The sequence below is a fragment of the Lactuca virosa genome, chromosome 5, assembly GCF_052849685.1.
Source record: "Lactuca virosa cultivar CGN04683 chromosome 5, Lactuca_virosa_CGN04683_v6, whole genome shotgun sequence".
Taxonomy (NCBI): domain Eukaryota; kingdom Viridiplantae; phylum Streptophyta; class Magnoliopsida; order Asterales; family Asteraceae; genus Lactuca; species Lactuca virosa.
In genome coordinates, this window is record NC_136430.1 from 450,122,953 (window position 1) to 450,150,871 (window position 27,919).

Below are 27,919 nucleotides of genomic sequence, written 5' to 3' on the forward strand. Positions count from 1 at the left end.
CTCCTCAATCAGTCTGCTGCTATCTTAAACCTGCTGAAGTGATCCAGAAGATTTGTTCTCTCTGACGTTCTCTCTGAAGATTCTCAAGCTGAAAGCGCTATCTTTCAAGAATCAGTACGTCAAGCCTCCTCACCCAATGTGCGTTCAATGCCAAATTCTGAAGAAAAGTCCAACTGCTCAAGATGAAGTCATTCATTGAAGATTCATCAAGTTCATCTTGAAGTTGTGAATAATTTGAAGATAAATGTTGAAGCCAAGCTTACAATGAAGATGAACAAGAAAGCCAGCTACTTTTTAGGGGGAGCTTGTTGGGTCATTTAAGAAAAGAAAAGAAAGCTATAAACCAAGGGGGGAGATTGTTGGGTCAAAAATATGGTTTATACTTTACTTTTCTAGGCATTAATAGTTTTTAGTCGTGTAATATATTTTTGCAGTTGTATTTACGGCTCAATGGGTATTTACGGCCGTAAACCCATTTATGGCCCATATTCCCCAAGTATATATATAGGTGTTAGGTGGTTGAGGAGGGATGGATGAACAGAAGATAGTGTACGGACAAGAGGAGCTTAAGTGTGTGTGAATCTCTTGTATCTGGAACTTCATTCTAATCAAATCATACAAGATTCATATTCTTCTTCTTCTTCTTCTCTTCTATTTGATCTGACATCATCCAATTAATTGGGATTCCGCACCATCAATTGGATCTGATTGATACACAAGCAGATTAGGGACTTACATGAAGGTTCGCTGGAATGCCAAGCGGGGACCTGAATTCACTTGGGAACGCGAGGATCAAATGAAACTGAAATATCCTCATCTTTTCGCTTAGTTATTTGTAATTGCTTAATTGATTAAAACATTAATTTCGGGACGAAATTCTCTCTAACGGGGGGATAATGTAACATCCCGTTATTTTCTGTTTGTAAAGTCAACTTTAGTCAACCAAAGTCAAACAAAGGTCAACTAAAGTCCTTTTTATTGTTTGGGTTTTTATTTTAGGTTATGATAATAACCTTTATTTGCTAAAATCCTTAAAATATCTAAAATTGAATTTGGAAGGAAAGGACTTAAAAACCGAGAAACTTCGCATCCTTTTCTTTCACTTCGGACCGCAAACGCTTTGGGCCGCAAAAGGTTTACGGCCGTATACTCCTCGGACCGTAAACCCTCGCAGCCGTCCATGAGGCCGTAAACGACTTCGGCAGTATACTATTCGGATCTTATCTTCTCGAAAGCCGAACCTTATCGCATTGGAACTTGTTCACAGTCGTACACTCTAGCTGACCTCGGACCGTAAACGAGGTTCACGGCCGTAAACCCTCGGACCGTGAACCCTCGCACATATATATAGATTTCCTTCATTTTTCACCATTTCTCACACTTTCAACCCAAGAAACTCGATTTTCTCTCAACTATCATCAAGATTTACACCTTGATCTTCAAATAAGTAAGTGTTTCTTCCATTTATTAGTTGATACCTTCCTTAATATAGTGAAACCCTATGATTTCATCCATGAAATCATCTCTTTTGGTTAGATCTTCAAGAACACCAAGAACACACACTAGTTCTTTAGACCGTGAATACCCAATTCAAGCTTCAAAACGTAAGTATTCTTCCCTATACTAGTTATCCTATAGAAGCTCTTAACTTACAACCTTGAAAACAACCATTTCCAAGAACAATAAGAGTTTACGGCCATGAGCATCTCCCTTGGCCGTAAACTCCTATGAAGAACACCATTGGCCGTAACTCCATGGGCCGTACACACATGGGCCGTAAACACCATGGCCGTGAACACCTTTGTGTGGCCGTAAACCCTTTTACACATGTGATTGTAACACTTAAATTCAAGTGTTTCCTAGTCCCTAAAGCGGTTTTCTATTATAATTAGTTGTTATATACACTAATTATATCCATACATGTATCATTATATGCTTAATAGCATCCGTTGTGTTTAAGACTTCACTTGACACTTAGCATCCTACACCGATCTTACATTTGAATAACTTACAATAGGTGAGTTCATACTCCCATATTTTCATAGTTTTTACTGTTTTAAGGGGGAGAATACAAGTCTAATACAAAGATATTGTGTTATAAACAAATGGTTTCAAATATCTTATCAAAATGGATTTCAGTTATCATCAAATCAAATGGTTTTCAATGATTGTATCAAAATGACATCAAGTCACCAAAATGAATTTCAAAATATCAAACTTCTTTTAAATGTTTTTATAAACTTATATTTCTCCAAGAAATCATACTAGTATACGTATATTTATATAAATAAGATTTAAAAGGCTTAGGACTGATAACTCATTTTGGTTCCTTTTCCTTGTTTGGATGTGGGATTACAAGCATCAGTTATTTGTCCGAGTGTCATTTAAATTTTACTTATATATAATTGTATATGTATACAAGTATAAAAGTTAGTTCATTAAGTTTCAATTACCCTTTGCAACATGTTGAGCAAGGGGTTACATTCATGAATACTCTGTATCAATTCAGAAAGTACATATAAATTATAATAGGTATAATTTATGATTCACAGAACATTAATTCATGATTTAAGTATACTAAAGTACATTGTTTTACAAGAACAAAGGTTTGATTCAAAACTAATCAAAGATATACATCTGTTAGATACATGTTAAGAAATACTAATTCAAGAACATACAGTCTGTCATTTATTTTAGAATGATTGGATTTTTCTTAACTATTATACATGTAACGTTTATATGCTTTTATGAGTCAAGTAGTACAGGTTGTTTAAATCATTTAAACAATATAGTAACGTCCTGACATTATAACCAGAATCTCCAGTCGGGGATCGAAACAATGTGTGTATAGATCTATATTGGGATTGACAACCCCACACTCGGACTGCTAGCTACAGTCAGGCATACACGCCTATGAGTGACATATTGTTATCAACAGTTTTCAACGCATTCATAGCGTTGGGTCAGGCCATCAAGTCAGTATGATTATAATAACTCATATAAAGATGTTAACAATACGTTAGTGTATAATTAACTAAACCTAAGTACATTTTCAAAGTACTAGTTTACAAGATACAATTTACAGTATTACATTAACAGTTGATGAAATTAGATGCATTCCCATATACAAGTTTACAAAAAGGATTACAAATACAGAATATTCGTTTACAAATAGAACATTTTTATGTAACTAAAACTACTTTTCATATACATCAGGAAATATAGGATTTTCTGGAACAGTTTACATATTCAAGAAACAGAAAACATTCTTTAAAACATAAATACTTATACACTCACTTAACTTTATGTTGATACTCTCTTTTCAAATTACTTGTATTCTCAGGGAACCGGTAGACAGGTACTCTCCGAGATTTTGAGAATATGGAGTTATTTATGTCTTGTCTTCTTCTTTTGTATAACTATTGGTTTCAGTATACTATGATGAAATACATGTAAATACTTATACTTTTTAAATACAGTGGTTGTTTGTACTTTGATTACTATAATGCATGTGTTGTGATACTACAAATGAATTCCTCCACCCCCGGACGTTTCCGCCGTCTGGTTTGGGGGTGTGACACTAAGTCGATTAAGGTTATTATTTATTAGTGTGACGTATAAGACGTTTTGTTTCTTTGGCTGATCCTTTTTAGAAAACTTCTCATGAACCTGTTCTTGTTCCTCCTTGACTCTTCTGCTGACCTATATGAGGAAGTGGTTACATCTATCTAGGTTTGTCGCGCGAGAATGGGAGTGTCTAAAGAATTCATGAGTTTAAAGTGTAACATTATGGGGTGATCCTTTCCGAGTCCTCCTATAATTGCGCAATGTATACAAGTTGTATATAATTTAAGATTAAATAGACCTTCGAATAAGTGATCCTACTCCAAAACCACAACCAAACAAGGAACAGGTAGTGAAGCATAGGTCACAAATTGTAAGTCTAAAATCTCAATTATATAATAACATCGGAAGTATACACTCCTGAATCATAGACCTACCAGAAGGGTCTTATAAATTCTCACATAAGTTGTTTATAGTGCCTAAAATACTCCTATAGTATTTTAATGTATTGAACTTGGTATGTTTTAAACTTGTTGTTGTCTTATAGTATCATAAAATACTCCCATAGTATTCTAACTTCATGTTCTGATCTAGAAATCCCTTGAATAGAGTTAGGTAAGTTTTAAGACTGTTGCAACACCGCATCACTCCCAAACACATGTTGGTCACATCTCAAATGAATATAGTTGATCAGGCTATATTGATTCCAGATATGATTACATAACTGTCCAGCTTTGACCGCAATGTTCAACCCTTAAATACTTCTGTTCGGTTCTTCTTGTGATACTTGTTCTAGTATGTATATATGTATAAGTAAGTATGTACACTTTTGTAAGGTATTGTTATATTTTTAAAATATATTATTATCCAGAGCACTTTGGCCCCATTGCATTTATAGTTGTATATCTTTTATAGGTTGATATACTTAGTTCACTATAAACAATGCTTTGATACCAATTTGTCACACCCCCAAACCGGAACGGCGGAAACGTTCGGGAGCGGAGGACGTCATGTTTAGTATCACAAGACATGCATCATAGTAATCAAAGTAACAAACAACCATTGTATTAATATTAAAGTGTTTACACAGTAGTGATTCACATAAGATTGAATCCAAAAGTAAATACAAAACAAGACATGAAGCTACTATGCTCCATCTTCTGAATCCTAGCACGCGTACCTATCTACTAGTTGTTGGATAAGGTGTCTAAGTCCATAACTTATTTGGTATATACTTGACCCGACCCGGCATGGTCCATTTGGGTTGCACTTCACCCAAACTGTTTATGGATAATTTTATGAGAATTGTATACTTACGATTTATTAATATATTATAAGTTATAATATATTAATATAAAGTCATGTTATTTAATTAGTTTTAATCTTGAATTAATTATGAATTGATTTAGTGATTAAAAGGAAGACTAATTAAATCATGAGCTATTGTATTTATATGGTGTGGGCTAATGCTCATTTGTTAATGGGCTAAGCTTATATGGAAGTCCATGGATGATCCATGGAGCTTTTAACCCATGGATCCTTGGAAGAGGAAAAGACATGGGTTATTAGGGTTTCACCCTAACCATGCACACTATATAAACAAGCTCATGTTGCATGAAATACCACCCTAGTGTGTGTAATAGTGGTGGCTGAAATCTAAGAGTTAGTATACTCTCTCATACATTTTCCAAGTTTGTGGTGATTTGTGATTTCCATTTGAGGCATTCACATTATTGGTGCTTGGCTCTCAAACTCCAAGGAATCAACAATCAACAAAAGGTATGTAATTCATCTAGTCCTTTTATGTTTAAAAGTACCCCATGCCATGCTAGATAGGTTATAAACCTTGGATAATAATATTTTGCATGTACCTTAGACAAACATAGATCCAAGGTTTATTAGGGTTGCATGTACACTTAGGAAGTGTTAGAATGCTCAAAACCCAACAGTGGTATCAGAGCCTAGGCTTGTTTGTTTGATACTTGATGCAAAATAGTGATAAAAAGTCGATTTTTTGCTGTCTGACTGATGAACTCGCCGAGTCCATGGGGGGACTCGCCGAGTTCATGTGCAAACTCATCCTACTCGCCGAGTAGGTTCGTGCACTCGGTGAGTAGGAGCCTCAGAATGCAGATTTTCGACTTTTGTTGCTGGAAATGGACTAGAAACATTACCCTAAACTGTTTTGGTGTTTTAAAACTTGTTTTAGTTGGTGTAATGGTTGTTCTAATCCATTTACAATAGCTTATATCAAAATTTCATGCTTTGTATGTGTTCATATAATTCTTGAAACTTTGATGATCATGTTCATGTTCTTATGAATTTAGAAGATGATAGGAATTATTTGCTGAATTGTTTAGGATTAATTCTTGATCATTTATGTGTTTTAATGGAATCCATAATTTGTCCTCAAGTTATGGATATCCAAAGGTCACTTCTTTTAAACACACATTTAAAACACATAAGTTACATAAAATGAAGAGTCGTCATTTTTATGAACCTTTAATTCATAAGTTATGAAATGAAAAGTTTTGGATAGTTACAAAACTTGCCCTCAAGTTTTGGAATTTGTAAAGTTTCACACACTTTAATAAACTTTAATTCCAAACCCTTAGAGTTTTAAAAGTTAAAATTCAATCCTTATACTATTTATAACATTAATGGTTAATTATTATATATGTATAAGATCAAGTCGTTTTACCGTTAGTAGGCCTCATTCACGAAGCCGGTCTATAAGGGGGGTATAAGGTTGTTGCCTATAAAATGGCAACTTAATGGGTGTCCATTCTCACCCACCGCTTCCTTGATCGGTGGAGGGTCGTTAGCCGAACGGGTAGGACAATGACTTTAAATTCTCATTAAAAGTATAATGAATATTATAAAGTAACTAAACCTTTTATAAATTCCCAATCTTAGTTACTTTAGGAAAATGTGAATATGGTGCTAACCCATGAAATTCACACTTTGTACCTTACCAAGTCGTTGGTGGAGCGTGTGTGGTTAACCGACACACTAACTTGGACTAGTAAGGATCACGAAGGGTGACTTAATGTTTATCATAGATCGGTGGAGCGTGTGTGGTTAACCGGCACATCGATTAGGTGATAATATTAAGGGTACCAAGTGAGTTTGCATGGTTATTCACACCTTGTTTTGTGATCCTCGGCATCCCAGTCACAAAACCTGAAGGGCACAATCGAGATTGAAACATGCCATTGAAAAGTTCAATGAATCTCAAAAGATCTAGGAGTTTCAAATCCAATTAAAACCTAATAAATTATTTCGTTTTTCATGGTGGAAATTGGTGAATCGTCATTCACCTACCTTCAAATATTTTATAGCTTGGATTACGGCATCCCTCTTCCAAGTTATAAAATATTGTGTTGGGTCCTAGCCTTAATATTTCATATTGGGTGTTATATTAAGGACTTGAATCAACTAACTTGATTTTCTCCCATTATAGATGTCTGGTTCAGACAACTATGATCTTCCCAAATCGCTTGAAACAAGCTTTCCTCTTGAAGATGATGTCCCTCAACATCATGCTTCACTCCCCCCACCTCCTCCATTTATTCTCCCTGACTCACAAGCCCAAAGACTTGAAAGGTTCATGATCACTCAAGCTCTACTAGAAATGAAACATAAAGATGGAAAACCTGTGTGCACTCATGTCTTAGGAATGAAGTCACACATAGACAGGTTGAGAATGTTGGGTGCTGTTATTTCAAGGAAGTTCGCTGTTGACTGGGTTCTTCAGTCACTTCCTGAGTCATATAGTGAGTTTATTAAAGACTACCATATGACAGATCCTGACATAACCCTAATAGATCTTTCTTATTTGCTTGTTGCTGCTGAATCAACAATGATTTGGCGCAATGGTCATGGCAAATATTGATGAAAGGTCTAATTTTCAAACTTCCATGGACATGGACAATGCTAAGTCTGTGATTGTCTCGTGTACCATTCCCAAAGAGTCTATATGTTTTTATTGTCATGAAAAGGGACATTGGAAGCGAAGCTGCCCTGAATACCTGAAATATTTGAAAGCAAGTAGAGACAAAATGTTTGACTCGGCTTCAGGTAATTCCACTATCTAATTTTGTTAAAGTTCCTAATTGTTGATTCTTATTACATGATGTGACTATGTTGCATCTTGATGTTTAGCAGGATCGAGCAAAAGGAAGGTTAAAATAAGAGTGTGCTAAATCTGATCACGAAGATGGATTTCTATCGCATGGTTCGAGGATCAGATTTTTGAGCTACTACTTAAAAGTTATGATAGATTGCTAGGAAATATGTAATATCATAGTTTTCATTTGAAGATGCATTGTAAGGAATATTTTTTCGCATTTTAATAAAGAAATAAAAGTTTTGTTTAGTTTATTTTATATTATATCCCCTTACAATGGCATTTATGGAAATTGATGTTTGTATGTTTCTAGCAATATTGGAAATATGAGTTTGATTCTCTCATATGTGGTAGTGTCTGAATTTACCAAATGAGGAAAGGTTCTCATCACCCAAGCTTCAGTTAGACAGAAACTTGGAATCATACAAGTTGTATTGTATGATGAATGAGAATTTTCATCTTTGTAAAAAATTGAGACTAATTCATTGATCACATGCATATGTGAGTCAATTGAAGGACTAAGGAATTAGGTACACTGAGTGTGTACTGGTCAAGGTCCACCACAAAGATCAATTCGTCATGATTTACTAGAGATTAGTAAATATGGTTATACTTATAAGGTTAAGTATAATTCTGTAACATTGGAAAAGTTTCAATGTATGGCATAACGGATGAGATGAATCAAATTTGGCAGAAAGATAAAAGTTTCTCAAATCTGAAAAGATGGGAGAGTACTTTAGTATCATGTTTTTATGATCATCTTAATGATTATGAAACCATATCACAAATTCATACTCTAAGGACATCTTAGTGCATTGTTATGACTAAGATGAGGGGTCATGAATTGTTGGAATGGTTAAAATCAAGAAGATGGATCATACATGGTTTTATGATCATCTTAATGATTATGAAACCATATCACAAATTCATACTCTAAGGACATCTTAGTGCATTGTTATGACTAAGATGAGGGGTCATGAATTGTTGGAATGGTTAAAATCAAGAAGATGGATCATACTTCGTTCCAAAAACAACTCTTAGAGTCATACTCCAAGATTGAAACATTGAGTGACATAAAGTAAGGTTTAAAACACTTATCAAATGTAGTGTAAAGTGTTTTCTACTCCTGTACATTTGAAATTGGTAAGTTGTGATGTCTTGGATAAGACAAAGACCAACTAAGACCAATTGTGTGAAGTGTTTATCTTAATAAGAATCTGCACTATCCCTTGAATATTTGTTTTGTCAAGGAATGGTTCTTGACTAGGGAAACTTATATGTCAAGAGGACAGTGGGAGTCTTAAAGATCCTGAAAGGATATCAAGATTTAATCAAGAGTAAAACCTGAGTTTTATCACTAGCACACGACTTAAGGTTTGAAACCTATTAAGTTGACATAATTCTTGTTTCTGTGTCTGTTCCTATTAAGTTGACTATGCATATGAGTTCTGTTAGTTCTAAACTGTGTGCATAACAGCTTGGAAGCATTGATGGGCCTTGTGCTACCAGATGACAAGAAATTAAGATTGAACAAGTTCAATCCATGTAAGGCTGAATTTGTTACTAACCTTGTCTTGTGATTATGGTTTTGACAAATTCACATGGATAGGAACTCATACACCATAAAATCTAAGTGTCATAAGGTTTCTCTCCGATTCATGAAAATGATGGTGAGGGAATGCTTTCACTAAGAAGATTTTAAGTAGATAGCAATTGTGATGTTTGCATTCTCAAAGTCGTTAGTGGAGCGTGTGTGGTTAACCGACACACTAACATGGACTTGTGAGAAATGGCAAAGGTCTAAACAATTAAGACTATGATTACGGCATCCCTTTTCATAGTTCTGGAAGTTGTTTAGACACACATGTGAGCTATCTAAGAAAGGGTGTACGAATCTAAATTTCAGAAGTCCAGCTGATTTCTGGAAATATGTCAGAGCTAGTGGGAGCATAAGTGTTATGCTGATAATCATCATGTTAGTGGGAGCATGATTATTATGTTTAGTGTTGCAAGTTAGCAATGTTAATTATAGAAAAACAAAAGTTTCAATTCGTAAAGTTGTAGGGGTTGAAAAAGTTGTTTTGCTATAATTAAGGGAGAGGAAATTATACTTCATTTCAATTCTAAAAGCTTAGATTGAGTTTTAATCATCTTTAGTCAAGGATATATATATATATATATATATATATATATATATATATATATATATATATATATGAATTTTATGTTGGAATGGTTCAACATAAAGAAATTCTATATATATTGTGTTCTCAAACTCGATTATGATTACAGCATCCCTCTTCATAGTCGATTTTTGAAAACATGGAAAATAAAAAAAAATATTGTAGCAAAAGACTGATCCAGTATCAGGTCTTTATGTGAGACATCGTGAATCGTGTCCCATATGCTTCGGGTATAGGATCGGTCACATGTGCTATAATATTCATCCTTTCTAAATTTTCCAAATGCTCAGAGCATTAAGAAGGGAAAAGTCTAGAATTGGATAAGACTAAAATGATTAAGCAATTGTCGAGGACTATCTAAGGCTCACCAAAGATTGGTTGCTCAGGGACAGTTGGAAGTATAGTGTTAAATTTTGGAAGGACCATATGGATATATTCTGAAAAGAGGTAGCTCTTGTTCAGATATGATAATCAAAATAGGAATATGGAAACTTTCCATATTGGGAGTTGGATATTAAGAATCTATGAGAAAGTTAGAAACTTTTATGCAAGAAGGATGTTCAAAGCAATGTACTTTGAATATGAGAGTTCGTTTCCATAGAGTTGATCTCCTTTGGAATCCTCTGTAATGACTGATGACAAGGTTTTGGTGACCTTGTGCATAATCATTACGAGAGGATTAGTGCATATAAGTTTAAAATCTAACAGATTTTTGGTAAATGGTAGGAATTAGGAATTCTTACATTTACAATAAGGATTTGGGATTGTGAAATGAGCATCATTGGAATCATGTTCAATTGATCTATTTCACAAAGTAAAGATCATAGACAAACATAGTGTGCATACTTGGAGTATGGCATAACTATTGTTTAGAAAAACAAAGTGTACATGCTAGGAGCATGGGACAACTGTTGTTTTTATTCAAGTATTAAGTTGATTATTTGAAACATTATACAATGAATAATGTGTAATCAATATGGTGATAAATAAAAGGTGGTTTTATTTATATTCAAAAGGGTTCTGAGACCATATTAGATTCGATTATTATTGTGTTTCACTTTGCATGTTTTGACTTCCATAATAACTAGGTTATTCTTTCCTAATGATTAAGTTATTCAAACCATCCACAGTCGGTCATATGTTGGAAGTAGATATGAATCAAGACTGTCATGAGTTGGTTGTAGAGGTCTAAGATGTTGGACATGGCTACAACACTCATGAGTGCTCATAAGTTATGAGTATTGGATTCAACCCACGCTAACTTGCATCACTTCATGGAATTTATCTCGAGTGATCGTGAGACGGTAATATCATATAAGTCTTCAAACCTAGAGATATGAGTTGTTACCTATGAGTTGGTTGTGCATTGATTGCACGTAAACGCATCAGTAACTTGATGTTATAAAATGTGCCTTTGTGTATAATTCAACAAGCAGTAGAAACAAGTATATGAGTCGAAGTTTATCTGTTCCTTCTAGTCCTTGGAGGATTAGAAGCGATATCTGGGCCCCTCGATGATTTTGTTTTGACCTATGTACCGGGCCCGGTCAGAACCTAATTAATGTGTTCAATTTAGTTCTTTGTCAAACAAATCGGAAATCGGAAAACAAACTGTTGGACAATAAGTATGACGTTGTTCCATGTATTTGTCCGGCTGATATCATGAGAACAGAGGATTATATGATCACTTGTCTAAAATGGCGCTTCATAGTTCAACAGAGTTTTCGAGAGCTACGATTGCTGGTTGGTTCCTGAAGTAACATACGCAAATACAGTTATTAGACTTATCCAAGTGGGAGACTGTTGGATAAGGTGTCTAAGTCCATAACTTATTTGGTATATACTTGACCCGACCCGGCATGGTCCATTTGGGTTGCACTTCACCCAAACTGTTTATGGATAATTTTATGAGAATTGTATACTTACGATTTATTAATATATTATAAGTTATAATATATTAATATAAAGTCATGTTATTTAATTAGTTTTAATCTTGAATTAATTATGAATTGATTTAGTGATTAAAAGGAAGACTAATTAAATCATGAGCTATTGTATTTATATGGTGTGGGCTAATGCTCATTTGTTAATGGGCTAAGCTTATATGGAAGTCCATGGATGATCCATGGAGCTTTTAACCCATGGATCCTTGGAAGAGGAAAAGACATGGGTTATTAGGGTTTCACCCTAACCATGCACACTATATAAACAAGCTCATGTTGCATGAAATACCACCCTAGTGTGTGTAATAGTGGTAGCTGAAATCTAAGAGTTAGTATACTCTCTCATACATTTTCCAAGTTTGTGGTGATTTGTGATTTCCATTTGAGGCATTCACATTATTGGTGCTTGGCTCTCAAACTCCAAGGAATCAACAATCAACAAAAGGTATGTAATTCATCTAGTCCTTTTATGTTTAAAAGTACCCCATGCCATGCTAGATAGGTTATAAACCTTGGAAAATAATATTTTGCATGTACCTTAGACAAACATAGATCCAAGGTTTATTAGGGTTGCATGTACACTTAGGAAGTGTTAGAATGCTCAAAACCCAACACTAGTTACCTGAGAATACAAGTTATTTTGAAAGCATAGATCAACATTTAAGCTGGTGAGTTCATAAGTATTTTAGTGATATATTAGTAAGTTGAAAGTTCTTTTAGAAAAGTTCGCCTGTTCCTCCAGAAGATCCTATATCTTCTGATATGATGAAAGATAAGTAAAAATGACTCTACAATCCTTTCTATGAATGCTAAATGGATACAAGTTATGTAGAATTCAGATCAAACAAACAATTGATTGTGTGAATCTGCCCTAAGCCCACAACCAAACAAGGAATAGGGAATGAGGCGGAAGTCACACATCCCATTGTTTGTTAGATCTTTACTGTATATAACCCTGGTGTATTCATTTGGTACTCACGGAGTTAACTGTAATAGTTCCTTTATGTTTGAAGAAAACATTCTTTAAGAAAAACCCTTATTTCCTTTAGTAAAAATGGTAATCACAATAGTTCCCTCTATAACCACTTAGTTTAAACAAGCTATATATAATCTAATATCGAATGGATAGTTAATTGTGAGAATCTGCCCTAAGTCCACAACCAAACAAGGAACATGAAATGAGGCGGAAGTCACACATCCAACTACCTATCGGATATTAATTATATATAACCCTGATGTATAAACTAAGGTATTATAGAATTAACCACTTAAGGTCCATTAAGTTATACTGATTTAATAAAATGGATTAAACCCTTTACTGATAAGTTTCTAGTTTAGTTTACTCAATGTTCTATCTGAAAAGGATGTTTTTGTACTAGAAAACGGTTTACTGAATTTGTATACTATGACCTGGCCCATACCTGGTACTCCTTATAATTACTTGGTGTATACGGAATATATGTATATATATATATATATATATATATATATATATATATATATATATATATATATATATATATATATATATATATATAGTTAAGATAGAATCGATAGTAGACTGGGTGCATCTGCTCTAAGCCCACAACCAAACAAGGAACAGGAAATGGAGCGGAAGGCACACATCCTACTATCTGCTGGACTCGATTAATATATATCCCTGATGTATCCACCGAGGAATCATAAAGTTAGCATTATAGGCCCTCTTCTAACGGAATGTTCATGTTACGAGTAAGTTATGTGGCGTTATTCTAATATTTGGACAACTACTATAAGTAATGAAATCCTGTACTATTAACGCCTCAGTCGATACTGTTGTGAGTTTTGTATATATTTATGTGTTTTATTTATATTTGTCCGGTACTTTGTAGATGTACCCTTTATAAATAACTCTGGTATGATATATTGTTACCTCGTGTTTGCTAACACTGGTACGTTGTATTTGTACCTTTGTTGGTGCAAACCCGGTATGATGTGTTATTACCTTGTGTTTGCTAACCTTGGTACGTGGTATTCGTACCTTGGTTAGTGCAAACCCGGTATGATGTGTTATTACCTCGTATTTGTATGTATACAAATACATATAAATAGCGACGACACCTTTACTGGCGACAGATAGTATTAGCAGCGACACGCCTTTAGCGGCGTCAGAAGGCAATAGCGACGACACCTTCTGGTTTGGGTGCAGCCTTCTGATCTCGAGCTAACACTTCCTAACACTCAATCCTTAAGTGTACTAGGCTTAGAACTCATTAGAATGACCCTTAACTAGGCTAGAAAGCAATTAAATTAAGTCTGACTTTTGGGTGATTGGCTGGGCTTACAAGATAAAAATTTTCGGGTTGTCACAACCAACTCGCCGAGTCCCCATGTCCACAAAATGCTACCAACCCGTCCCTACTCGTCGAGTCTAGCAAGAGCTCGACGAGTTCGCCTTCAACAACACATCGGAATATCTTCAACCGACTCGTCGAGTTCGTCCTTGAACTCGTCGAGTTCATCTTCATCCATATGAAGGTGTTCAGTCTATGACTCGCCGAGTTCATCCTTGAACTCGTCGAGTCCGTCTTCATATGGTCGGGACATTGCCTTGAACTCGCCGAGTTGCTTCTTGAACTCTTCGAGTCCTTTGATCTTCAAGTCCATAACAAACCCCTAACAGGCTGAGTGTTCCTTCCACTCAACCAAAGACCATTTCCAGAAAACATTTGGGGGAAAACGCGACCCGACTCGCCGAGTCACCCAAACGACTCGTTGAGTCCCTCTTTGTCCAAAACTATTCAGTCGATTATAATGGGTCTTAATGCATCAAAACCATAGATCTAACCTCCTAGGGGCCATTTTATACGTAAAGTTCCAATCTTGACGTCCATGCATGGGGGTTTTTGGCTCAATAGCCATAAAAAGAGGTATATAAGAAGCATGGGTCTCCCATGGCCATAAAGTTGGCACCTTTATGCCATGGGAACCCTCAATGGTTTCAGATCTGAAGTGTAACTCCAAACACACTCACAAAATCCGATTATAACTTCACAACTCATAAAAAAGGTAGAAAATAGCCCCAAAACAAGATCTAAGAGATAGATGATCAAGGTTCAAGCTTTTTACCTTGAATGAACTGAGAATGAAGCAAAACCTCTGGATTTACAGGCTTCCACTTGAACTCTCAGGCTTCCTCCTTCTCTTCCAACTTCAAATGCACACAAAAGTCACCAAAAGCTCAAAAACACTCAAAAGAGGCTTAGGGTTCGAGTTAGGGTTTTCTCTGGGTTGGGAGGAACAATGGAGGTTGTGTTGGAGCGTTATAAGTTGTTTAAATAGGGTGCAAACCCTAAATATTAGGGTTTCATCTAGACAGTCTTACTCGTCGAGTCGGTCTTCCAACTCGTCGAGTAGGTCACTTATCCTGGCGATCCAAAGTCGAGTCTACTCGACGAGTTGGGCCTCCAACTCGCCGAGTCCCAGAGTAAAACATGAGTTCACTTTAATTAAAATACGTATCAGGAACCGGGTGTTACAAAATGACATATGTCCAAGTTAATGAGAGAATGACATTTGACAAAAAAATCTTTATTTGTTAGAGTAAATATATTTAGCCCTTCAAAATTTATATAAGTTTTTTTTATTTACTTTATACTTTTCTCTTAAGACATTTCATCCGTTTTATTGTTATTATATATAAAAAAAATATATTTAGGGGTCAATTTTGACTCTTTGCACATGGCCGACCTTGAAAATCATTTTTCGTAAAAAAATCAACACAAAAGTATGAATTTCTAATGAAAGAAAAACAATCTATTAAACGTATCCTTTAAGAAGCAAACCAAAGTTGAAGAGATTATCTACAAACTTCGGTTAGGTGCTTCAACACAAAAGTGTGAATTTCTCAATTGATGGTGGAAACTGGGAAACATCGATCTTATTATATGATTTCTATGATTTATAGGGTGTTAAAGTTGGTTTTGGTTCTAACTGTCGCCGCTACAACACTGGAAAGATGTTTGGTGGTACATTCATACTTTCTTTTTATGTTTTTATATTTGGTAAGAAAAAAATGTGCCGCTACTACGGTAAGTTTCTACGTCCATGAAACTTTTCACTTTCACTAGTCATATGATTACTTAATATGTTAGTCTAGATAAATTTCATTGGGTAGTTACAGTTTACGTCCACCAGTGACTCCATGAAACTTTTCACTTTCACTAGTCATATGATTACTTAATATTTTAGTCTAGATAAATTTAATTGGGTAGTTTCAGTTTTTCAGTATAAATAGTAGAAACGATTTAATGTTTTCCGGTGGTTTTTTGTTTTTGAAGTTCAAGAGTAGTGTAGTAAGTTTTTCCAATGTTTCTCTTCTGAATAACAGGCAATAGCGGCGACACCTTTAGCAGCGACGACCACTTTTAGCGGCGACATCAAACAAACGCGTTTTTTGTCGCCGCTAAATGCTTATGTTGGCGATCCGCGTCATTTCAACCCTAACCGTCGATTTAGACGATGATCCAACGACTAGGAGGACGTAGAAAACCCCGCATTATTTTCCCTCCGGTGTGTCGCCGCTAAAGGCTACCCGTCGCCGCTAAAGGTGTCACCGCTATTGCCTGTTCTGGCGATCCGCGTCATTTCAACCCCATCCGTCGATTTAATTAATGATCCAACGATGTAGGAAACCCTAGATTGTTTTCCCTCCGATGTGTCGCCGTTAAAGGCCGCCTGTCGCCACTAAAGGCGTCGCCGCTAAAGATCGTCGACAATAAAATCTGCTTCGTCCTCACTTTCTTCCATGATCTACTTCTGTGTTTTCCCTTCTTCTCTCTTCTCTCTGCTAACCACCATCGACCGATGATCACCGAAATCTTCGATATTTCACCCCTCTTCCTCTCCATTTTCCCCCTTTTTCTTTTCCTTTTCTCTTCTCCCTACTAAAATTGTGTTGATTGTCGGAATTTTGAGACCCCCACCGTTTTTGCCGGAGTATACCGCCACCACCACTGTTCATGACGAAATTTTGATAATTTTGATATTTTAGATGTGTATTTGTATGTGTATTTTGTGTTTGTAGATGTGGATATGTATTTGTATTTGCATTTGTATGTATATGTGTATCTTGAATGTATTTTTATGTATGTATATGTGTTTTTGTATGATCATTTATATGTATATGTGTATTTTGTATGTAAATTCTGTATATGTATGTGTTTTTGTATGTATATGTGTATTTTGCATGTGTATTATGTATGTATGTGTATTTGTATGTATACAAATACATATAAATAGCGACGACACCTTTAATGGCGACATATAGTATTAGCAGCGACGCGCCTTTAGCGGCGTCAGAAGGCAATAGCGACGACCAAAGGAGCATTAGCGACGAACCAATAGCCGCGACCTTTTAGCGGCGACGGGTCGCCGCTAAAGGTATTAGCGGCGACATTTTCGACCTCAAGCCGTCGCCGGTAATACTACTCTAATTTCTTGTAGTGGTTTTCTTGTTTGCTATGAAATTAACCACCATCAAGATAGATGGCTTATATCAATGATCATATATATCACATTTAGTATGAAATGTTTTCGAATCCTAGTTTGTGGTGACCTGCCGTTAAAAAAAAGGCATACAAAATTAATACACTTTCAAAAAATATGAAAATAGATGCAATTTATAATCACCTTAAATCAAGTGTTTTGATTTATTTTGAGCAGAGCATATTATTGAATTAGCAGTTTATGATTTATACTATCAAATAAAAAAATTGCATTTTGAAATATGAAAATAGATGCAATTTGCGACTTGCCATTAAAATTAAGAGCATGCAAAGATAAGCAAAATTTGAAAGGTTTTAAGGTCTTATTACTCTTGCACTATTATACAACTCTTGTTACATCCTTTATTAATTATTCAAACCCTAAAGTCAGTGCAGAGACTTTCACTTAAGCCGAAGCCCTCCCCTGGCTCCTAGAATAAGAGCTGGGGCTAAGCAAAAGCGACTCCTGCTGGCTGAACTTCAGCTTCTGAGCGTCGTTTCTTGACAACTGATACGCATTCGCCACCACATCCACCGGCATGCTCCTGATGGCCGATACACGACCAGCAAGATTAGCTATCATAGCGTTGTCATTGGTCTTGAAAGAAATCCACCTCGATCCTTGTTGACCGGCTCTCTTGATCACTGCAAAGTTTTGTGGGATCACCACCACCTGTCCTTCCCTGAGCTCATCGTCGAAAACTGACTCCCCTGCGTTGTTCACGATCTGTATCCTCAAGGTTCCGTCGGTGATGTACACAAGACTGTGGGCGTTTAATGTCCAGTGTGGTGCCTGAATTGCATTCGGGTGGAGTTCGCCTCTCTCGGCGCTGAGTTGAAGTTGCCGGAGAACGGGGAATTTGAAGCTGTTGAGGTTTGAAATCCTGCCGGCTTGTGGGTTTACGAAGTCGGCGTGGGTGGGGTTATCGATGTTCTCGCTTAGCTTCAAGCTGCAAATGGTTTCTTCAAAACCGTTGCTCCGTCCACCTTGACGTCCACCCTGTTGTTCTCGTTCTTGCTGTTGTCTGGTTTGCGGTGGCCTGATGATTTGAAGATCTTGTTCGACGTTAACGATGTGACCTCTTTGGTCTCTTTGTCCTTGAAGCTTCTCAGCAGTCTCCCTGTCAACGTTGAATGCTTCTGCTAAGAACTCCACATCGAAACCGTTGAAGATATTGCCAGCATTGCGGTAGGGCTGCTCCTGCTGGCTCTGACCTTGTTGTCTGCGTGGTTGTCTCTGACCTTGTTGTTGTTCGCTTTGACCTTGAGGGTTCCCGGCGAGGAAGAATCTCTGAAACATTTAATTATAAGCTCGAATCTTTTAGTTAGTTCTACAAGTGGTAATTAATAGTTTTGAACTAACGTAATTTATCTACCCTGTGGTTTTGATCAAGCTGGTTAGCGCTGTTCTGAGTGTCGAAGAAGACTACAGCAACAAGTTCTGTCTCGCCGTCGTTATAAATCCAGTGAGCTGTTCCGGCGGGAATGGCAACAACATCTCCCTGGTTCAAGTTCCGTACTTTCTGATGGCGATCTTCTAACCCTTCAAACTTCTGTCCTCTGCGTTCGCTCTGACCGGAAAACTGTTGTTCCTGAGAATATTCATAGGTTTCTGGACATCCCGGCAATATAACCCCATGAACACCCCTTCCTGTAGAGATCAGATGAACAAGCCAACAACCCATGAATTCCTATTCTTGAATTAATTCAAAGTCTGGAAAGGAAAAATAAAACACCTTTTTCGATGAAGGACAAGAGAGGGGCGTTGACGTAGGATGGCAAGAGAAGTCCACCAGGTTGAATCCGGTGTCGGAGAAAATCAACGCCGGCACACTGAAACTGCTGCTCATCGGCGTTCCAGAACTCAGTGACACCAGCTTCGGCTTGGATCCTATCGTACGGCTCAAGAGCGTCGATTCTTCCAATCTGGCACTGGTTTTGCGGCAGCTGCTGCTGTTTCTGCTGTTGTTGCTGGTGGTGGGCGAGGCAGGTGGAGAAGAGTAGGAGGAACGAGAGAAGCAAAGAAGCTTTGGACGCCATAGATGAAGGTGTGGCGAATGCAAGGTGTGTGGCGAACTGAGAACGAGAGGTAGGTTTTTATGGAGGAAGAAGGTGAAGGAGGGAGTGACATGTAAGAGGGAACGGCATGGAAAGAAGAACACATGGAAGTAAGAGAGTATACATGTGTACAAGAGACTGAATGGAGATCCATCGCAAGAGGTACAAGTGTGTTTGTGTATGGATCAACATTATAACAAATCGAAGGGTGATGAACAATCACTCACAAAGTAAGCTAGATATATTCAAATAATATTTATTAATTTTTTTTAGTTTAAGATAGCTTTAAAGAAAGTGATTATCCATGCTCCGAAAAATTTAAAACTATAACCAAGGTATTATTAAATTTTTATTTGAAATATATATTATTGTTTTGTGTTTAAATTCTTTAATTTAAAAAAAAAAATGTTTGGCTTTCGTTCAGTGGTTTGGAGACCAAGCCAATTTCTCTAAACCAAAACCATAAATGCTCAAGTTTTCCGTTTTCAATTAAAATTTACATTATAAATAACATTTTAATTTCATATAATGTAGATTCTGTGACATTTTTCCTATTTAGACACTTCAGTAATATTACCCCTACCAACGAGAGCTAACCTTGCTCGGAGGGGGGTGGGTATTCCAAGTACGTTATGCCCGATGTGTAATGCGTTTGAGGAGAATGAAGATCATATATTTAAAGATTGTTCAACCACTAGGGAGTTGGGAGCACTTCTACCCTTGTGGTGGAAGGATGCTCTCAATGAAAATGACTCTTTGGACAACCTCATTGGAGTAAACTCAATCCACAAAAAAGGCAACGGAAAGAAAGATATCATGGATGCGATCTCTAGGGCCTTCTTATGGGTTATTTGGACGTACAGGAACAGTTTGATCTTTAATAGCAAAGTGAAAAACCCTTCTCTTCTTGCTTTTGATGTCAAAGTTTTAGGGTTTTTGTGGCTTAAAAATAGAGCTAAGTGGGGGAGATCTTTGTCTTGGGACTCATGGGTTGATAACCCTATCTATTGTAGCTTGTAATTCCATCTTCCTGCTGTTTTTTAATAAAGTCTTGCTGTTAAAAAAAAGTAATATTACCCCTACATATAACAATTCCTTTAAATAGACATTGTAATATTTCTCAAGACTAAAACCAAAGTTTAACTTGCGTAAAGGATATTAAAACTATGTAATCTAGGATAAAATGGTATTGATGAAATTTCGTAATTATATATGATTTTAGTTGTGAAAACAATGCACTAGTTGAAGACTTGAAGTATGACCATGATTTGGTTGGTAGTAATAGTTCATGCATTAAAGATAAGGAGATATTATTTGTATGAAACAAGTTCTTATTAGATGAAGCACATAAATAAGGTACTCGATACATCTTGGAAGTACTAAGATGTATTTGGATTTGAAACTATTGTATTTGTGACTGACAATGAAAGTAGACATTGCAAATTATATTGACGCGCATGTGTTTGACTTGCTCGTTGGTAAAAACTGAGCATCAAAGATCTTATGACGATTTAGAATCAGTTAAAGTACCAAAATAGGAACAACATCACCATCAATTTTGTGACAAAGTTGCCCATGACAAATAAGAGGTATGATATGATATGATTTTGGTGATTGTTGACAGATTAACTAAGAGTGCATTGGCTCAGAGTCTTAGGTTGAAATGAAAAATTATATCTTGTTTTGTGACAATTCAGAGTTAGGGGTCAGCATAGACGGGTACCCGACTAAATTTGACGGAACCGAAAAAACGGTTCCTAAGATGTTGGAACTGAAACCGAAACCGCCGGTTCCGGTTTCCGGTTCTTACTTCAAAAAAAAAATAAAGACTATATATATATATATATATATATATATATATATATATATATATATTAGGGGTGTGCGCGGTGCGGTTTGGTGAGGTTTAGAGTCAAAACCGCAAACCGCACCGCATATGCGGTTTGAATATTTTAGAAACCGCAAACCGCTCCACAGATGTTCAAAACCGCGTTATGCGGTGCGGTTTGCTGCGGGCGGTTTATGCGGTTTGGTTGCGGTTTAATGAGTTGTTCAACATTAAATCTATCAAAAAACCAAAAAACTGACCCGGTTAAAAAAATTGATTGCTTTCATTTTATAAAAACAAATACAATTTTCAAGTTAAATCGTTTTTAATAAATTGTGATTCATGCTAGTATAGTTTTGTAAGTGTCATTGTTATTGCTCTATATTGCCGTTATAGTTACTATATTCTTGTAAACCGTGGGATCTTCATCTAATAGTGATTTAATGTTACGTTATAGATATTTGGTTATTGTAAGAAATATATTTAAATACATCGTTTCTAAATCGTGATTTGAAATTATAATAAAGTAAAGAAAAAAAAGTATATATATAACATGTGGTGCGGTGCGGTTTGAACCGCGGATTTATAAATACAAACCGCAAACCACACCGCATAGTGCGGTTTGATAAAATGATGAACCGCAAACCGCACCACGAAATTCTAAACCGCATTACGTGGTGCGGTTTGGTGCGGTGCGGGCGGTTTGTGCGGTTTTTTGCACATCCCTAATATATATATATATATATATATATATATATATATATATATATATATATATATATTTGTCACATCAAACCTTCCAAAATGTATACTTTATTTGTAGTGAAGCACCAAGCGATGTAGGACTTAAAACATATATACATTACATTAGCAACCTCACTAATTCCGCCATCAACATTATAAATATTCATACACCCATTTATCAAACCAAATCCCTTTTAAAAACAAAAACAGCCTCCTGGAGGTTGAAAAGTAAAACAACAAATAATAGAAAAGTATAGAGGTGTTTTGATAAAAAAATACAAAAGGATTAGAAACATAAGGAGAGTTTTGTATATTAGTATAAGGGGAAAATACAAATGTAACAGCCATAAAATCAGGCCAATTTAAAACTTTTAAAAACATTTCAACCCATTAAAGATCATTACATCTTTGTTTTCAAAATGTATAATATCAGAGTTTTCCCAGAAACATAAACAAAACATGAGGAGCTGTACGATCATGCCTTCGCCTTGTCGCGATCCCCTGATGTACCTGAAACAATAAACTGAAACTGTAAGCCCGAAAGCTTAGTGAGTTCCCCCAAAATACTCATACCCGCAACAACGCATATAATCAATAACAACATACTATGGGTCCAGTCAACCATCGGGTTGGAATACCCCAGGCCTTCAACCATTCGGTTGGAATGCCAACATACTATGGGTCCAATAATCCTCGGTATGGAATACCCCAGGCCCACAACCAACAGGTTGGAATGCCCACATACTATGAGTCCAGTCATCCTCGAGATGGAATACTCACGGCCCACAACCAACAGGTTGGAATGCCCAGGTCTATTGGCTTTCGCACAAAGCAGATAAGCCTCAACCGCCAAACAAACATGTGCACATATAACAGATAATCACATAACAATATATAGACAACAACTGATCTAACGGATCGTACCACATACCACATAATATTATCCTACCCTCTAGGATACCGAACTAGCAGGTCATACCACATGTCACATAATGTAATCCTACCCTCTAGGATACCGATCTAACAGATCATACCAGCATAACATAACCAATAACAATTCAAAGGGCCGGCCTTGGTACCTTAGACCCTTGAGTATAGTGAGGATAACTCACATCACAATGTCGCACTGATAATGATAGGCTCAACTCTCGAATCACTAACACGAACTCCACCACCTATAGTTACCATAAAACCCTTTTTCCATAAATTTCCAAATTACCAAAATGCCCCAGAGGTCAACTGGTCAACCCTTGGTCAAAGTCAAAGTCCACAGTCAAAGTCAACAGTCCATGTTGACCCGACTCGTCGAGTGTAGTTCACCGACTCGTCGAGTCCTTCCTGGACTCGAGAAGTCGTGAAATCCTTGGTTGACTCGTCAAGTTCCCCTATAACTCGCCGAGTTCATGCATGTCCAAAGGTTGGGAAAAACCCTAGCCGACTCGCCGAGTCATTCGACTGACTCGCCGAGCCCAAGGCAAAACTTCATCGGACTCACCGAGTTGTTCATCAACTCGTCGAGTTCATGACCATCTTCATATGACTCGCCGAGTCGACCTTGCGACTCGCCGAGTCCCTTCAATCCTTCATCCATACAGATGCTTTTTAAGCCATGCTAAGGCTCCATATTGTAGATCCAGCTTCCCAAGGCATGTTTATCACGTAAAGTTGCAAACTTTACGTGCATGCAAGGTGATAATGACCTAAAACAAGCTAAAGAAGGGGTTCTAGGCAAAAGAGCTTCACCAACATACTAAAGACTGAGACTTTATGATGATAAGGGCCAAGATGAGCCTAGATCTGAAGTTGCAACTTCAGATCTTGGTTCATCACTCGAAATGCAACACCAAATGCCCAAAATGGTCCCAAAACTCAAAATAGAAAGGGGGTTCAACTAGAAGAAGCTCAAGGTGATGACTTGATACCTCTAAATGGTGATAAACTGAGGTAGACTTCAGATCCCCAGCTGTTCCTTGTTCAAAGCTTCTTGATCTTCCAACCTTTCCTCACCAAAATCTCTCTTCCAAGCTAAGAAGCACACCAATATAGAGAACAACATGAATTAGGGTTTCTAAATTCGAGGGGAGCAGTAAGAGAGGCTAAGGGGGATAAGTGATCCTTAAATAGGGTGCAAAACCCCGGAAATTAGGGTTTCTTCCTTCAGCTCCTACTCGTCGAGTCCCTCCTTGGACTCGACGAGTAGGTCACTAAAATACGTGGACCAACCTGCTGCTACTCGACGAGTAGGGCTTGATTCAAGGCCTTAGGACAGGAAATTCTCTCTCACGAAAGACTCCTCTCCTTTATATAAGATGAATTTGCCTCCCACTGTTTCCTTGGCTTATGAATTCTCTCTCACGAAAGACTCCTCTCCTTGCCACAAAGACCACATTCTCACTAGGTCTGTAGACGATGTAACCAAAGGATTTATGTGGGTAGCCGATGAAAATACACCGCTCACTTTGAGGTTCGAGCTTGTCGCGAGTCTCGCGCCTCACAAAAGCCTCGCAACCCCAAATCTTGATGTGATCTAAATTGGGAACTTTCCCAGTCCACATCTCGTGAGGTGTTATGGCAACCTTCTTGGTAGGGACTAGATTAAGGATATGGGCGGTAGTCTCTAAGGCATACCCCCAAAATGAGATTGGTAACGAAGCTCGACTCATCATGGAACGAACCATGTCCAACAAGGTTCGATTGCGCCTCTCAGCCACACCATTCAGCTGTGGTGTCCTAGGAGGTGTCAATTGTGAAACAATTCCACATTCTTTAAGATAGTCAAGGAACTCGATACTAAGATACTCACCACCTTGATCGGATCGGAGCATCTTTATCTTCCTGCCCAACTGATTCTCCACTTCCTGTTTAAACTCTTTGAATTTCTCAAAGGTTTCTGACTTATGCATGATTAAGTAGACATAACCATATCTACTGTAATCATCAGTAAAAGTCACATAGAAACGGTTAGCATCCCTTGTGGCGGTTCTGAAGGGTCCACACACATCTGTGTGTATGAGGTCCAACAAACCTTCACTCCTAGCACAAGTACCAGTGAAGGGTGACTTAGTCATTTTTCCAAGTAAACAAGATTCGCAACTATCATCTGACCTCAAGTCAAATGACTCCAAGACTCCAGCCTTTTGGAGTTGGCCTATGCGCTTCTTGTTGACATGTCCAAGACGACAATGCCACAAGGATGCCTTATCCAAACTAGTGGAAGAATCAATATGATAAACATTATTTCCTAAGTTGTCTACAACCGACACAGTTTCATATACACCATCACAAGGTAATTCTTTACAATAAAGAACACCATTATAGAAAGCATTAATACCACCACATTCATTATCAAATGAAAAAGTAAATCATTGTTGGTACAAACCACAAAAGGAAATAATATTTCTCGCCATTTCAGACGAGTAACAACATTTATTCAAATCTAATATTAACCCACTACTATGCAATAAAGAATAAACTCCAATCTTGGTGACAGGTGAAGCTTTCCTATTCCCCATGATCAAGTTTATCTTCCCATGCTCCACATCCTCACTTCTTTTTAGGCCCTGCAAATCAGAACATATGTGAATTCCACACCCTGTATCAAGGACCCAAGAATTAGTATGTGGTGAGTTATTAGACAATATAGTGTAAATACCTGCATGGGTGGGTTTTACTTTCCCATCCTTAACATCTTGCAAGTACTTGGGGCAGCTTCGCTTCCAGTTCCCCTTTCCTGACAGTAGAAGCATTGTGCATCCTTTGGGTTGGAAGAGGGAGTAGCAGAACCTCCTTTGGTTCCACTCGAAGAGGAGCCGTCAAGATACTTTCCCTTGGTACCCTTCGAAGAGGCCTTCCTCTTTTTCCCTTTACCTTGCCCGATTGCCAGAACAGGGGCTATGGTAGGAGTAGATACAACCGTTTTACCTTTGAGGCCAGTTTTGGCTGTCCTCAAAAGCCCTTAAAGTTTGCTAAGTGTGACCGCCTCCTTGTTCATATGATAAGTCATACGAAACTGATCATAACATGGAGGTAAGGAGTGCAATATGATATCAATAGCCAGCTCCTCAGGGAAGTTCACATTCAACTTAAGCAATCGGTCCACAAACCTTTGCATCTTCTGCAAGTGGCTCGTGATGGGTTCACCATCCTTCATCCTGGTTGTTATCATGGAGTAGATGATTTCATACCTCTCTTGAGGAGCACTCTGATGGTATCTTTCCATCAGGTCCTGGTGCATCTCATAAGGGTAGAAATCTTCATAGGATTTCTGGAGTTTTGTTGTCATGGTAGCCAACAAGATACAAGACACCTTAGTGGCATCCTTCTCATGGCTAGTGCACTCAGCAATCTCCTCTGGAGTAGCAGATGACTCATCGATTTCCTTCAACTCCTTGTCTAGGACATATTCCTTGTCCTGATAACGAGTGACCATCCTGATGTTCCTAATCCAATCTTTGAAGTTGGAACCATCAAAGATGACTCTCCCACAAAGGTTCATGAGAGAGAATGAGCCAGAAGGGTTTGAGCTAGAAGCATTGTTGGAAGACATCTGAAAAGGAAGAAAGACAAGTTTAGACTAGATAAAGAGTCCTTAATAAGACACCCAAAATGAAATATTATGGCTAGGACCCAACACAATATTTTATAACTTGGAAGAGGGATGTCGTAATCCAAGCTATAGAATATTTGAAGGTAGGTAAATGACGATTTACCAATTTCCACCATGAAAACGAAATAGATAATTAGGTTTTAATTGGATTGGTACCCCTAGATCTTTTGAGATTCATTGCACAATTCAATGGCATGTTTAAATCTCGATTATGACCTTTAAGTATATGACTGGGATACCGAGGATCACAAACAAGGTGTGAATAACCATGCAAATTAACTTGGTACTCTTAATTTTATCACCTAATCGATGTGCCGGTTAACCACACACGCTCCACCGATCTACGATAAACCTTAAGCCACCCTTTACCACCCTTGTTAAGTCCAAGTTAGTGTGCCGGTTAACCACACACGCTCCACTAACGACTTTAGCAAGGTGCAAAGTGTAATTCCATGGGTTAGCATCAATTTCACATTTTCCTAAAGTAACTAAGATTGGGAATTATAAAAGGTTTAGTTACTTTATATTTATCATTATACTTTTAATGAGAATTATAGTCTTTGTCCTCCCCGTTTGGCTAACGACCCTCCACCAGTCAAGGAAGCGGTGGGTAAGAGTGGACACCCATTAAGCTGCCATTTTATAGGCAACAACCTTATACCCCCCTTATAGACCGACTTCGTGAATGAGGCCTACTAACGGTAAGACTGACTTGATCTTACACATACATATATATATATATATATATATATATATATATTATTAACTTATAATACTATAAAGTATAAGGGTTGAATTTTAAACTTTTAAAACTCTAGGGTTTGGAATTAAAGTTTTCTAAAGTGACTTTAGAAATTCCAAATCTTGAGGGCAAGTTTTGAAACTATTCAAAACCTTTCATATTCAATAACTTATGAGTTTAATGATTTTAAAGAAAAGAGTTTTGGAATTCCATAACTTGAGGACAAGTTATGGAGTCCATTAAAATGCATTTAGATCAAGAATTACACTAACAAACAATTTGTAAATAATTCATATGATCTACCAAAACTCATGAGCATGAACACCCATATCAACAATTTTCAAGAATCATATAAACATATATAAAACTTGAAAATTTGATAATAACCTTTGAAAATGGATTAGCATAATCATTACCACATCAAAAATAGATTTTATAAATCCAAAGCAGTTTAGGGTAATGATTCTAGTCCAATTCCAGCAACAAAACTCGAAAATATGCACACAGGGCCTCCTACTCGCCGAGTGCAAGAACCTACTCGACGAGTAGGATGAAGTTTCACTTGGACTCGTCGAGTCCCCCCATGGACTCGGCGAG

General features: G+C 37.1%; 1 protein-coding gene across 1 annotated transcript; it reads right to left on the bottom strand.

The window, feature by feature from the left end:
• Positions 1–17,644: 17,644 nt before the first annotated feature.
• LOC145115896 (11S globulin seed storage protein G3-like) lies at positions 17,645–19,469 on the bottom strand. The gene is made up of 3 exons (XM_079052254.1): positions 19,081–19,469; positions 18,721–18,995; positions 17,645–18,635 (listed from the first exon to the last, which is right to left on the bottom strand). Exons 1-3 carry the CDS (start codon positions 19,382–19,384, stop codon positions 17,751–17,753), a joined length of 1,464 nt encoding a protein of 487 aa, XP_078908380.1. The 5' UTR covers positions 19,385–19,469; the 3' UTR covers positions 17,645–17,750.
• Between the last annotated feature and the right edge of the window lie 8,450 nt (positions 19,470–27,919).